Source organism: Solea senegalensis, linkage group LG6 (genome assembly GCF_019176455.1).
Source record: "Solea senegalensis isolate Sse05_10M linkage group LG6, IFAPA_SoseM_1, whole genome shotgun sequence".
Taxonomy (NCBI): domain Eukaryota; kingdom Metazoa; phylum Chordata; class Actinopteri; order Pleuronectiformes; family Soleidae; genus Solea; species Solea senegalensis.
The window spans coordinates 26,511,999-26,525,989 of record NC_058026.1 but is presented as its reverse complement, the minus strand read 5'-3'; the positions used below and the strand labels follow the sequence as shown (position 1 = coordinate 26,525,989).

The window sequence follows — 13,991 nt, the reverse complement described above, 5'->3', positions numbered from 1 at the left end:
AGAAAGGCCCTTGTTCCAACCGGGGCTCGAACCCGGGTCTTCTCGCTGCAAGGCGAGAGTGCTAACCACTACACCACCGTGTGGCCCCCATCTATGAGTATCTGCCTTAATTTCCTTATTAAGAGGTTTATAATTTATTTCTGCAACCCTTGTCAAATCTTTAGGGATATTAATTCCCAGATATTTTATAGATCTTTCATCCCAGTTAAGATGATATTCCTGACGGAGATCAATAGGAGGGTTGTAGTCAAAACTAAGAACCTGTGTTTTTTAGTTTATAACCCGAGAAAGAGCCATATTCATCTAAACATGTCATTGGAGCTGGTGATGGAAACGTGATGGATTACTAAGATATATTAATACGTCATCTGCAAATAACGGCAATTTCTGATCATCTACCATGGTTATCCCCGTAATTGCTTCATTTTGTCTTATTCCCGAAGAGAAGAGGACTCAATGGACCGTTCTAATATAAATGATTCTGAAAGTTCTCCATTAATCTTCAATCGTGCTGATGGGCTTTTATATAGTGTTTCTATTGTTCGTATTATTGTCTCATTGAAGCCAAATTTTTCCATAACTTTAAATAAGAAGGTCCACCTTACAGAATCAAAGGCTTTTTCTGCATCTAAACTCACTATCATAGCCCTGAGATTGTTTTGGGAGATATGTCTGATAATCTGTAATGTGCATCTTATATTGTCTTGGGTTTGTCTATTTTGAATGAACCCTGTCTGATCCCAATGTATGATCTGTGGTAGAATCTTGTCAAATCTTTTAGCAAGGATAGAAGTAAACAATTTGTAGTCTAAGTTCAGTACACTAATTGGCCTGTAATTAGTGCATTCAGATTTATCCTTTCCTGGTTTTGGAATAACTGATATTATCGCTTCCTTCCATGAAGTTGGAGTCTCTCTTGTCTGCAAAACCCAATTAAATGTCTTCACTAAAATAGGTGTTAAAACATCTTTTAGGGTTTTGTACCATTGTGCTGTGTACCCATCAGGGCCTGGAGATTAATTTGTTTTTAGTCTATTTATGGCTGCTTTGACTTCTTCCGTTGTTATCGCAGAAATGAATGTATTATTTTGAGTGTCAGAGAGGACTGCCAGATTCACTGATTTCAAAAAATCATTCATCTTGCTGTCATTATCTACCTGTGGTTTATCATTGAATTGTCGATACTCCTCTATGTCGTTCGTTAAGTGCACAGCCGTGTCTTTATTTAGGATACTGAAATTCAGTTTCCAGAGTGTTCCTTTGAGTCTAGTTCCTATGTTTACTGACATATAAACTGGGCAGTGGTTTGATACATCCATACATCCTATGTGACATTTTTCAACCCAGTGTTTGTCCTTCTTAAACATTAAGAAATAATCTATTCTTGAGTATGAAGAGTGTGGGGAGGAGAAATAAGTATAATCCTTAGTTGTTAAGTTATTTTCTCTCCATACATCTGCTATGTCTAATTCTGCCATCAAAGTGCATGTTTTTTTAACAATACACTTGGATTGTTGTGCCAGAAGAGTAATAAATTCTCCTGTGATCTCATGCAGCCAAAACCTTTAATCAGATCTCAATGGAAGAAACATGAGCAAAAAACAAAACACCCAAAATCTAAAAACTAAAACTTATTTCTTACTGCTGGATGCTTTTCAGCTATACTTACGGCAGCTGTTGCTCAGGAGGTAGAGCGGGTTATCCAACTGGAAGGTTGGTGGTTCTAATCCCAACTCCTTCAGTCTGTGTCATCATATCGGAGTGTCCTTGGGCAAGACACTGAACCCATTGCCTACTTGCCCCCCAATGGGTGTCTCATTCGGTGTAGGAATATAGTCTACAATTTTGTTAAATTATCCATTTTTGTATTTTGACAAATAGAATAAAGGTTTCACAAATCAGAGACTTTGTTTTTATGAATCTTCAGGGTTTATAGGATAATCTAGTCCAGATTTGAGAAGTCTAGGTATAGTGGTTTTTGATCAGGACCTGGTCTAACAAGGTCTAGGTATGAAACAAAAACGGTGAAATCTCCCTTTTTCACATGCATTTTCACAAATAAAATGAAAGTTTCACAAATACAATACTGGATGTCAAGCAAAGTTAATGTCATATCCAAAACGTCTAAAATGTTTTCACGCCAAGAAGTGTCCCAAAAAAAGATTATCAGTCGACAAACAGTCGCACTGCACGTTCGGCAAAATTTCCCCTTAACTTTCCCCTTAAGTGCCGAACCGGAAGCTGTCGAATCGGAGGCTAACTTCAGCGACGTTATCTTAATTAGTGCCATGTCGGAGCAGCCAGAGGATGAAGGAGTTTTTAATGATAACGACAGATGCTGGCAGCGAGAAACTGATTCTTTCTTCTTCCATTCATAGAAATAAGGACGTAAACCCACGTGTTCTTTCATTATGACCTATTTATGCATATCTAAAATAGAGCAACGTCATGCACAATAATTTGCACTAGTCATAATGACACGTTTGAGATATCTTTAACTTTCATTCTGCCTAGTCAAGACTGAATGACAGTTATCTCTATCTGCAGTTTTGACTAGTCACAATTACGTTACAGATATCCAAAATGTAATTGCGACTAGTTAGAAAGACGTTGTTGTTATCTACAATGTTAATTCCGGATAGTCAAACTTAGCGTTTAAACGTTAAAAGTGCTTGCCATAGATACAGAACTGATCAGCTGACACGCGAGGGTTCACTAACAAAGAGTTGAGATTTACTTAAGCGGAAATTACGTCACTAATATGGCTGACGTGGAGCGTCATTTGAGGAGTTTTGTCTCCAAGTTCTTTTTATTAACGGTGTTTCGATGCATTAACGTTAATAAAATAACCTTTATTTATTGCACTATTTGGGGTTAGGTATCCCTTAAAATCTGTCTGTGGGCAGAGTGTGTTCTCAGCTGCAGGGGGCGCTCACAGCACCGTACGATACAAACCTGAAATATTGCAGAACTTAACCAGGTGTTTCATTATCAACTGAAAACAAACAGTCAATGTTTGTTTATTCCAACAGAGTGAGACGTCTGCGCTCACACTGAAGGCAACGCTGCGTCAAACACTGATGATGTCATCATCTGCAGCTGGTGAAGAAACAGACTGCCTGTGCTGTGAGCGCCCCCTGTCAGTCATCTGTGTGAATGGCTCAGAGGTCAGAGAAGAGAAAATAAATCCACAGCAGCAGCAACAACAGTTATCAAACATCTCCTTCATTCTTTAATAATCGGCATTTGTGCCACAAAAGAAAATAATCCACAGCCAAAGATCACGGATCACAGATCACGGACCGCGGACGTCGTCAGCTTGGATCGCAGGTTTAACACAGATGTAGAAATATATACAGTTGACAGGTGGCGCTGTGGGACACTCACGTCTCCTAAATGCAGCTCATGCTTCAGTTTGATGTAAAAACCAGGAATGTTAACTAGGGGGAGGGGCACTGGTACATGGTTGGACAGCATAAAGGGGGCGTGTGAGTGTTGTTTAGCGTGTGCTTCATTTGGAGACGTGACGCCGGCGTACGATGACTCAGAGCTTGTGTATTTTTTGGTAAAAGTGAGGATGAAGAAGAAAATTTTAAGTTTTCTGTGGGGGATTAACGTCGTTAAAGTCGTCCTGTTGACTGCACATTTACAAACCTGTCTGTCTGACCCCCCCCCCGGAGCGTGCTAACATGGAGACTGGTCTTGGGCTGGGTTTAGGTCATGGTGTTTTTGTTGTGTTGTTTGTGGGCAGGGCCTCAGCAGCAGCCTCCAGATGAAGTGTTGACAGGCTTGCTCTGGATCTTGACGTTGGATTTGTCACCGGCACCGGCCGTGGCCCCGGGGCCCATCCTCTTCTTTATCTCTGCTGCCATGGTCATGAAGGCCTGCTCCACGTTGGTGGCGCTCTTAGCACTCGTTTCCAGGAAGGGAATTCCTAAACTGTCTGAGAACTCCTGCCAAATAAAAAGCAATTGTGGAAAAGCCTTTAAAGAACAGCTGCAACGTTTCCATGGTTACTGACTAAAATAAGAGCACATGTACAGAAAGACTGACAGTAGAGAAAATTTAAGACAAAGTTATCTCATGATTATTGTTAACCTGGTAACCATGTAACCTGGCAACCTAGTAACTGTGTAACCGGTTAACTGTGGATATGGTTAACTGTAACCGGTTAACTGTGTAACCTGGTAAACATGTTTTTTCTGAAATGTTAGTTTGTTGTGTCTGAGGAGATTATTGCAGATTACAGATGAGATGATGTAGGGGGCGTGGTGTTGACACGCTCACCTTGGCCGTGGTGTAGTCCACAACCTTCTTGGAGGTGAGGTCACACTTGTTGCCGACGAGCAGCTTGTTGACGTTCTCGCTGGCGTAGCGGTCGATCTCCTGCAGCCACTGTTTGACATTGTTGAAGGACTCCTGAGGACAGGGGACAGAGACACTGTCACTGACAGGGAAGCAGTGCATTCTGGGAGCTGCTAACAACTGCAGCGGTGTGTTAAATGTGTTGCTACTAGGGATGCAACAACATTCAGTATTTTACCAAACCGTTGGATACACAACAGCAAACAACAGTATTTCAGTACGTCTCCGCCCGTCTAAAACATTATCTAAACTTTGTACTGCGTTTGCTGGGATTAGATCCACTCAGACATGAGAGCTGCACTGTCATGCTCAGTGCCACACTCTGCTCAAGTCGCCTTCAGAGCCAATCCAACGCTGCTGAATTTCCCCAGAGCCAATCAGCGCTCTGCATGTAAATGCTGAGGCTGCCTGAACAGAAACAATGGAGAGTTTAGAATCGGCCAATCTGATACCAATACAGAAAAACAGCGTGGAATTGTGGTAACAAACGTTATGTCCCGTTGTTTGGAAAAGACTGGGATCATTGTTTTGTGCAAGGCAACATCAGACTTGACTTAAACATTTCTTTCTTAAATAAACCAATAGCTTCACAAGCTTGATAGACATTCAAAATAAACAGTCAGTTCTTTGTTAATGTTTAGTACAAAAATGATTTTAACATCTAGCACAAAAGCAGCTGAATAAACCAACAGCTTCTAGATAGAAGTCCCTCATTCACAACGAGAAGCAGCCTACACTACACACTCTTATGTTCTCCATGGCCTTTGTCCCTCACAATCACATGGACTCAAACATTTCCATTAGAGTAACTGCAGTCATATCACTGGTGTGTGACCCAGTGAAGTTTGTTGTGTTTAACATGTAACTCTCATCCAGCCAGTGAGCTTAAAGTGACACGGAGAAACGTCACAGCTCCAGATATCTGGAGTGAAACTTTGATCTTCTCTGATATGTGACTGTACACTTCACCATGCAGTTCAGGTAGAGCCGTCTTATGTCGTACCGTGGCTCCAGGTGGATCATTAGCAGCTGGAATCCCCCGACAACCGACATCGATTATCCCTCCATAACGAATAACGATGAGCGCCCCTCAAACCAGCCTACATCCAGGACATGATCAAAACCTACACCCCAGCCCGCCCACTCCGTTCTGCGTCGGCAAACTGGCTTGCTGCCCCCTCACTGAGAGGATCGCAGAGGCATTCGCAGAACTCGAGACTGTTCATTGTCCTCGCTCCCAAATGGTGGAACGAGCTCCCCATCAACATCCAACATTTCTTTCGACTCTACCTCGACTAAGACGACGGCGACAAAAAAAAACATACCCCATACATATATCGGATTGATGCATCCCTAATTTTGGATTCAGCGTAGACTATGAAGAGAAATGACTGGACCGCATGCTGGACTCAAACGCACGGATTAGCCACTGGTACCTTTCCATGCAGCTGCTTCAGCCATCAGACATATCTGTGGGCGGAGCAATAAGTGAAGCCTCCCTGCTGATTGTTTTACACCCATGCACACACGCACTTTTACAATGCAGTAATGTAGTTTTATATCAATATATCCAACCGTTACCGTGGCCCAAAAACTGTGATGCATACAGAACTGTGGGAAAACTGTACCACTGCATCCCTCATTGTTTCTGTCAGCATCACTATGAAGAAGCTGGATAATTGCATAGTCATTGGTGAGAGAAGCAGCAGCCACAGAAGTCATGACTCGGGGAAACATCTGCTGGTGTCACAGCTCTGTGTTCAGGCTTCACTATTAATATTAGTCTGATCAATGACATCATCATCATCATCATCATCGTCATCATCGTCATCATCATCATCGTCTAAGTGAAGTGTGATGTCATACAAGACGTTCACTCACCTGATCCGTCACGTCGTAAACTACGATGATGCCGTGAGCTCCTCTGTAGTAACTGGACGTAATGGTGCGGAACCTCTCCTGTCCAGCTGTGTCCCACTGTCAAGACACAGAGACAGTCAGAGAGAGACACACACACACACAGAGACAGACACACACACACACAAAGACAGTCAGAGACACACACACACACACACACACACACACACACACACACACACACAGACAGTCAGGGAGAGACACACACACAGACAGTCAGAGAGAGACACACACACAGAGAGACACACACACACACAGACAGTCAGAGACACACACACAGACAGTCAGAGAGACACACACACAGACAGTCAGAGAGACACACACACACACACACACAGACAGTCAGAGGGAGACACACAGAGACAGTCAGAGACACACACACACACACACACAGACAGTCAGAGACACACACACACAGAGCCAGTCAGAGAGACACACACAGAGACAGTCAGAGACACACACACAGAGACAGTCAGAGAGAGACACACTCAGAGAAAGTCAGAGAGAGACACACACACAGATACAGTCAGAGAGAGACACACACACAGAGACAGTCAGAGACACACACACAGAGACAGAGACAGAGAGAGAGAGAGTCAGAGACAGTCAGAGACACAGACACACGAAGACAGTCACACACACACACACACACACAGAGACATAGAGAGACACACAGACAGAGACAGTCCAAGACACACACAGAGACACAGCGACAGTCAGAGAGACACACACAGAGACAGTCTGAGACACACACACCGCCAGAGAGACACAAGTGTCCTTACAATCTGAAGCTTTATGGTCTTTCCGTCCAACTCGATGGTCCTGATCTTGAAGTCCACACCGATGGTACTGATGTAACTCTCTGTGTACGTGTCATCCTGAGAACACACAGAGACACACAAACACACACACACACAGGTGAGTGTGAGCAGCAGATATGACACCTGCAGTGTTATCAACAATACAGTCTGTTATATAACACACACATACTCACAGACACACACAAGGACTCACAGACACACACACTTACTGCAAAGCGGAGGAGGAGGCAGGATTTTCCGACACCAGAGTCACCGATCAGAAGCAGTTTGAATAAATAGTCACTGTGGAGAGAAAACACTTTAACACATTCACTCATAAACATAAACATGATGAAAGAACTGCTGACTCATTGAGAGACAGATATGTTAACTGAGCTACTTATGTTTATAATAAAAGCACATTTAATATTCTTTTAATGATTGTATTCTCCATTCGTAAAAAATGTCACATCTGCAATTGGCAATGTAAACATGTCTCCCATGTCAATAAAGCATTCTGAATTTAATTGAGAGACAGAGAGAGATGTGAGCAGGATGTGAGTTATGAATGCTCATATCACCCTGCCCTACAGTAACTGGTGGACTTCTTATAATTAAGTGGATCATCTGAGAAAGAAACACTTCATTCTTCACACTAATCAGACTTTAAAAGTCTACCAGAAACTCCCAGACACTATGACCTGATGACGTCACACCATGGATGTGATGTCATCGTGAAGAAGCTCGAGACCAACAAAAATGTAACTTATAAACAGGTCAATGTATGTTCCTGAAGTACACACATGAAATATTACCATTTTAATGGAAATTCATGTTGTTGATGTTGTTTTAGTTTGTTTGTCTGTGAGCAACATAAGATAAAAGGTCAGATTAAAATTAAATGTTCAGTAAATGTAGTTTAGTGATGAGTCAGGATTAAAACACCTTCTGAGTTTATAGACAACTCCGCGGCCTTGACGGAGGTTTACGCAATCATAACGTTTTTTCCACTGATTTACGTTAAATTACTAATCGGTTACATTCCCGGTGTACACCGGGACAAATGTCATGTTTGCGACGCATACAGTGCAAAAGTGTCCGCTAAAAGTGCGGAATAAAGCGGCTGAATGTGTCTACGTCTCTGCTATCAGTTAGCATGTTAGCTTCAGAGGCTGCTGTGTCAGCCCGGGACAAACAGCATCGATTAATCCGCTCTTTCACTCGCCACAGCAAACCTGTTCCGTTTTACATGAACGTTGTCGCGTGACAGGACGAACAAGCACCGAACACCGGGAAGCTGACATTCATCACTGGTGGCTAACGCTTCCCCAGCCTAGCCTAGCCTAGCCTAGCCTATCCTATCTTAGCATGTATGTGTGTGTGACAGCTCAGCGGGAGCTGACAGCTCACACAACCTAGCCTAGCCTAGCTTGTATATGTCTAAGAGAGACAGCTCAGCGGGAGCTGGTAGCTCACACAGCCTAGCCTAGCCTAGCCTTGATTAGCTTGTATGTGTATGTATGTGTGTGACAGCTCAGCGGGAGCTCACAGCTCACACAGTCCGCTCTGACACTTACTACTCGGGGTTCATGTTGAGCTGCAGGTGCGTGTGTGTCGTCAGTTGAGCAGCGGTTCAGTCTGAAGGTGAAGCTAGAATCCGCTTCGAACCGGAGGAGAAAAACACCGTTAAACTGGAGAAGTTAAACTGGTTAAACTGGTTAAACTCTGGTTACCGCAGTCACAACAGCATAATCTCATCAAATATGGCTGCCGCGGCTACCTACCCGGAAATGCCAGAGCAGAGGGGACCATGGGAAATGTAGTGACCTGACGAAAGGACCTCCTTCTTCTTGTAGTTATTTAAACGCGGTTATTAGTTGTTTCAACACATTATCAACATCAGCTGAACTCGACATTTGTGACACCGTGAATGTGTGTGAGTTCAAAGACTAACGGAGAAACAGCTGCGCCGTTGTCGTCACTCGATCACATGACATGCCGGTCAGCTGACCGCCGTCTTCCGGGTTGTGTGTTTATCTCCAGCTTCAGTTTCCTCCGTGTTGACTCAGGTAAGACGTTTGTTTAATTGCTGTTCATGAACACGTTTTAACACCAGTGATTCTGTTTACATGCAACTGTCACACGAACCGAGATAAACTGAGATAAACCGAGATTAACCGAGATAAACCGAGATAAACCGGGTCATTCCTGCGACGTGAAAGTTCATCATCAAGTTCCCTTTGTATCAGAGGAGCTGTTAGCATTAGCACTGATACATCATATGATTCTGAAAGACGAATATTGTCATGGAAACGGGAGGTTTCACACACACAGTAAATGTGTGTTTTCCTGTGGGAGCGCTGTCACTGCCTGATGTGCTTGTTCTTCACAGTTGGCACCATGAGCGCCTCAGACAGCGAGGATGATTTCTACAACGAGAGGACGGCGTTGGTCCCGGCAGAAAATCCAGCAGTGCCGTCCTATAGGCCAGATCTTGACTCCACCCCCACAGAAGACTCTCCACCTTTAAGGCCAAAGGTCAGGTCTTCGTTCACCACTTGTGACCGACTTGTGTTGTTGTTGTTGCTCACTGTCGCCCTCTGTTGGTGCAGCCGGGGGTGAGTGGGCGAGCGGCTCCAGGCAGCTTGGACAGCAGTGGCGGTGAAGGAGGGGGGGGCGGGGGCTCGGATCAGGAGGCAGACGACGAGGAGCTGACGCTGAAGTACGGCGCCAAACACGTGATCATGCTCTTCATCCCCGTCACTCTCTGCATGGTGGTTGTGGTCACCACCATCAAGTCGGTCAGCTTCTACACGGAGAAGACCAACCAGCAGCTGTAGGTTCATGCCGCCACGCCTCTATGACTCCTCCCACACTCAGTGTTAACCAGCGCATTTGTCTCGGCAGGATCTACACGCCGTTCACGGAGAACACAACGTCTGTCGGCCGCCGCCTCCTCAACTCTGTCCTCAACACCATCATCATGATCAGCGTCATCGTGGTCATGACAATCTTCCTGGTCGTCCTCTACAAGTATCGCTGCTACAAGGTGAGGAAACACCAGCAGCTGTCTGACCAGCAGGGGGCGGCAGCTGCTGCTAGACTCAACATTTCATTGAAGTCCTGTGTGAATGATTCTCAGCGTGAGTGGGCGGGTGTCCTGCAGGCTCCGCCCCCTTGTATGGAGATCTTTAATGTCTCTCTCTCTCTCTCTGTAGTTTATCCACGGCTGGCTCATCTTGTCGTCCCTCATGCTTCTCTTCTGGTTCAGCTTCATGTATCTTGCGTGAGTTTTACTCAAACTTGTGTGTTTTGTCTTTTTGTCGTCTGGTGGAAGAATATGGTCTCCATGGTCTCTGTGTGTCCATGGTCTCCATGGTCTCTGTGTGTCCATGGTCTATGTGTCTCCATGGTGTCTGTGTCTCTATGGTCTCCATGGTCTCTTCCATGGTCTCCATGGTCTCTGTGTGTCCATGGTCTATGTGTCTCCATGGTCTATGTGTCTCTATGGTCTCCATGGTCTTTGTGTCTCCATGGTCTCTGTGTCTCCATGGTCTCTGTGTCTCCATTGGCTCTGTGTCTCCATTGTCTCTGTGGTCTCTGTGTCTCCGTGGTCTCTGTATCTCCATGGTCTCTCTGTCTCCGTAGTCTCTGTGTCTTCATTGTCTATGTGTCTCCATGGTCTCTGTGTCTTCATGGTCTCTGTGTCTCCATAGTCTCTGTCATTGTCACTGTGTCTCCATTGTCTCTGTGTCTCCATGGTCTCTGTGTCTCCATAGTCTCTGTGTCTTCATTGTCACTGTGTCTCCATGGTCTCTGTGTCTCTGTGTCTTCTTTGTCACTGTGTCTCCATGGTCTCTGTGTCTCTGTGGTCTCCATGGTCTCTGTGTCTCTGTGGTCTCTGTGGTCTCTGTGATCTCTATGGTCTCTGTGTCTCCATGGTCTTTGTGTCTTCATGGTCTCATGGTCTCTGTGGTTTCCATGGTCTCTGTGGTCTCTATGGTCTCCATGGTCTCCATGGTCTCCCTCCATCCATGGTCTCTGTGTCTCTCTTGTCTCAATGGTCTCTCCATGGTTCTCCATGGTCTCCATGGTCTCTGTGGTCTCCATGGTCTCTGTGTCTCCACGGTCTCTGTGGTCTCTTTGTCTCAATGGTCTCTGTGTCTCAATGGTCTCTGTGTCTCAATGGTCTCTGTGTCTCAGGGAAGTGTTTAAGACGTATAACATGGCGGTGGACTACGTGACGGTGTCGGTGCTGATCTGGAACTTCGGGGCTGTGGGGATGATCTGTATCCACTGGAAAGGTCCTCTGCAGCTGCAGCAGGCGTACCTCATCCTCATCAGCGCTCTCATGGCACTCGTCTTCATCAAGTATCTGCCCGAGTGGTCAGCGTGGGTCATTCTGGGCGCCATCTCCGTCTATGGTGAGAGGAGGCGGAGCCATCTCTGCAGATCAAAAACAAACAATTAATAATTAATAAATGAATCGACAACTATTTTGATGATCGATTCATCGATTTGAAGCTTTTTTCATGATTAATACAAGATTTCCGATTGTTTAACCTTCTCAAATGTGAGTATTTTCTTCATTTCTTTGATCTGGATAATAAAGAAATCATCAACAAGGTCAATCATTTTGGTTTGTGGACAAAACAAGACATTTGAGAACATCATCATTTTCAGTGTTTGACAAACACCGATCAACATTTATTAAGGTTTTCTGATATTTTATGGACCAATCGATTAATGGAAAAAGAATCGACAGATTAATCGATTTTGAAAATAATCATGCAGCTCTAATACTTTCACTCCTGTTCCACAGCAAATGTGTTTGTTTATTGTTTGTTTTTTTATTTATTTATTTGTTTGTTTGTTGTAGATCTGGTGGCCGTCCTCTCTCCTAAGGGTCCTCTCAGGATGTTGGTGGAAACAGCTCAGGAACGTAACGAGCCCATTTTCCCGGCCCTCATCTACTCCTGTGAGTCATCCTCCTGTCAATCAAAGTCAAACAACTGCTGAGTCATGCTCTAAATCATCTCTCTGCTTGTGTGTTCAGCCGCCATGATGTGGACGGTGGGGATGGCGAGCCCGACGGATGCTCCGCACTCCCAACACCACTCAGGTGACGATCCGTAACCAGCAAGGAATTATGGGAAATATGGGAGTGGACACAAGAACATCGTGACCTGTGCGACTTTACAACATTGTGACCTGTGCAACTTAACGACACCGTGACCTGTGCAAATTTACGACATCATGACCTGTGCGACTTTTACGATATTGTGACCTGTGCGACTTTACGACATCATGACCTGTGTGATGTTACGACATCATGACCTGTGCGCATTGTGACCTGTGCGACTTTGCGTCATCATGACCTGTGTGATGTGTGACGTGACCTGTGTGTGACCTGTGTGATTTTATGACACCGTGACCCGATTTTTACCGTGACCCGTGACTTTGACACGTGACCTGTGTGACTTTCGACACTGTGATCTGCATCTTGACTGTGATTCTGTGAGCATCTTCTGACGCAGCGTGATCTGTGCATCTTTACGACAACGTGACCTGTGTGACTTTACAACACTGTGATCTGTGCATCTTTACGACACCTTGACCTGTGCATCTTTATGACACCGTGACCTGTGTGACTTTGCGACACCGTGACCTGTGCGTATCCAGATGTTTTTCTTAATGCTGTGACTAATTTGTTTTCCAGACGAAGAGGCGGAGCAGAGTGTCAGAGGGGCGGAGCCTGAGAGCAGACAGCCCAGGACATTTCCAGAAGAGCTGGAGGAGGACAGTGAGTGTTAATACAGCTGTGTGCGTGTTTGTGTGTGTGCAGGGGGAGTGAAGCTGGGACTGGGTGACTTCATTTTTTTATAGTGTTCTGGTTGTGCGTGTGTGTGTGTGCGTGCGTGCACAGGGGGAGTGAAGCTGGGACTGGGTGACTTCATTTTTTACAGTGTTCTGGTTGGAAAAGCAGCAGCCACCGGTGGAGACTGGAACACGACACTCGCCTGCTTCGTAGCCATCCTCATTGTAAGTCCTGTTTTTTCCCCTGTCTCCGCCTGTCTGTCCCGTGACTCACCTGTGTCTGTGTGTGTGTGGTCATGTGACTGGCAGGGCCTGTGCCTCACACTGCTGCTGTTGGCCATCTTTAAGAAAGCGTTGCCGGCGCTTCCCATCTCCATCACCTTCGGCCTCATCTTCTACTTCTCCACGGACTTCCTGGTGCAGCCGTTCATGGACAACCTCGCCGCTCATCAGTTCTACATCTGAGACGGAGCCCCGCCCACCCCCATCACAGGAAGTGATGTAACAGCTGCCGCTCCTGTCCCTCAAACATTCCTCTTTTTAATACAGGACTTTTTAGAAGAAAAGAAAAAGTGAATTTCAGCTGGATTTTTAAGGTGGATTCGCATATTTGTAGATCAAAGATAAAGAAATATAACGTGACCTCTGACCTTTAGTCCATTTGATTTACTTTGTTGAAACTTTGTGTTGTGTGTGAGCAGATTATTTAAAATAATCTCAGGTTCTGTTTGACGCATTAAAGGAATAGTTCAGGTTTTTTCAAGTGTCAATGACACTTGAAAAAACCTCACCTGTCCCTTTAATAACAAGCCTCAGCAGGAGTATTTTAATAAACTTTATTGTTTTATGCACAGCCTGCAGGGGGCGGGCTAGGGGGCACTGTTACACAGTGAACAGATTTAGTTGATTTTAAATTCAAACTTGTGTCAAAGAAATAAAAGTGTTTCTTGCTTTAGTTTCATGTTTTCTTTGTCTGGTGGCGCCTCCTAGTGGACAGAATACAGACTAGCACATTTTCTACTAAATAAAACAAACATTTGTAAACATTTCCTATGAATTCATTGCACACTTCACCACAAAGGTAAACTCCAT

General features: G+C 44.8%; 2 protein-coding genes across 3 annotated transcripts; one reads left to right on the top strand and one right to left on the bottom strand.

The window, feature by feature from the left end:
* Nucleotides 1-3,209: 3,209 nt before the first annotated feature.
* Nucleotides 3,210-8,839, bottom strand: LOC122771275 (ras-related protein Rab-1A-like). Its single transcript, XM_044028748.1, has 6 exons — nucleotides 8,660-8,839; nucleotides 7,313-7,385; nucleotides 7,065-7,160; nucleotides 6,247-6,342; nucleotides 4,288-4,419; nucleotides 3,210-3,953 (listed from the first exon to the last, which is right to left on the bottom strand). The coding sequence occupies exons 1-6, from the start codon at nucleotides 8,671-8,673 to the stop codon at nucleotides 3,756-3,758; spliced, it is 609 nt and encodes a 202-aa protein (XP_043884683.1). The 5' UTR covers nucleotides 8,674-8,839; the 3' UTR covers nucleotides 3,210-3,755.
* An 82-nt stretch (nucleotides 8,840-8,921) lies between these two features.
* On the top strand, nucleotides 8,922-13,541 carry psen2 (presenilin 2). 2 transcript variants are annotated; one of them, XM_044028746.1, is made up of 11 exons: nucleotides 8,922-9,151; nucleotides 9,475-9,620; nucleotides 9,695-9,918; nucleotides 9,990-10,131; nucleotides 10,301-10,368; nucleotides 11,286-11,506; nucleotides 11,962-12,060; nucleotides 12,139-12,204; nucleotides 12,802-12,885; nucleotides 13,009-13,124; nucleotides 13,209-13,541. In XM_044028746.1, the coding sequence occupies exons 1-11, from the start codon at nucleotides 9,013-9,015 to the stop codon at nucleotides 13,362-13,364; spliced, it is 1,461 nt and encodes a 486-aa protein (XP_043884681.1). In that variant the 5' UTR covers nucleotides 8,922-9,012; the 3' UTR covers nucleotides 13,365-13,541. The 2 variants fall into 2 exon arrangements, with proteins under 2 accessions (XP_043884681.1, XP_043884682.1); XM_044028747.1 differs by lacking the exons at nucleotides 13,009-13,124; nucleotides 13,209-13,541 and adding an exon at nucleotides 12,928-13,000.
* The last annotated feature ends 450 nt before the right edge of the window (nucleotides 13,542-13,991 follow it).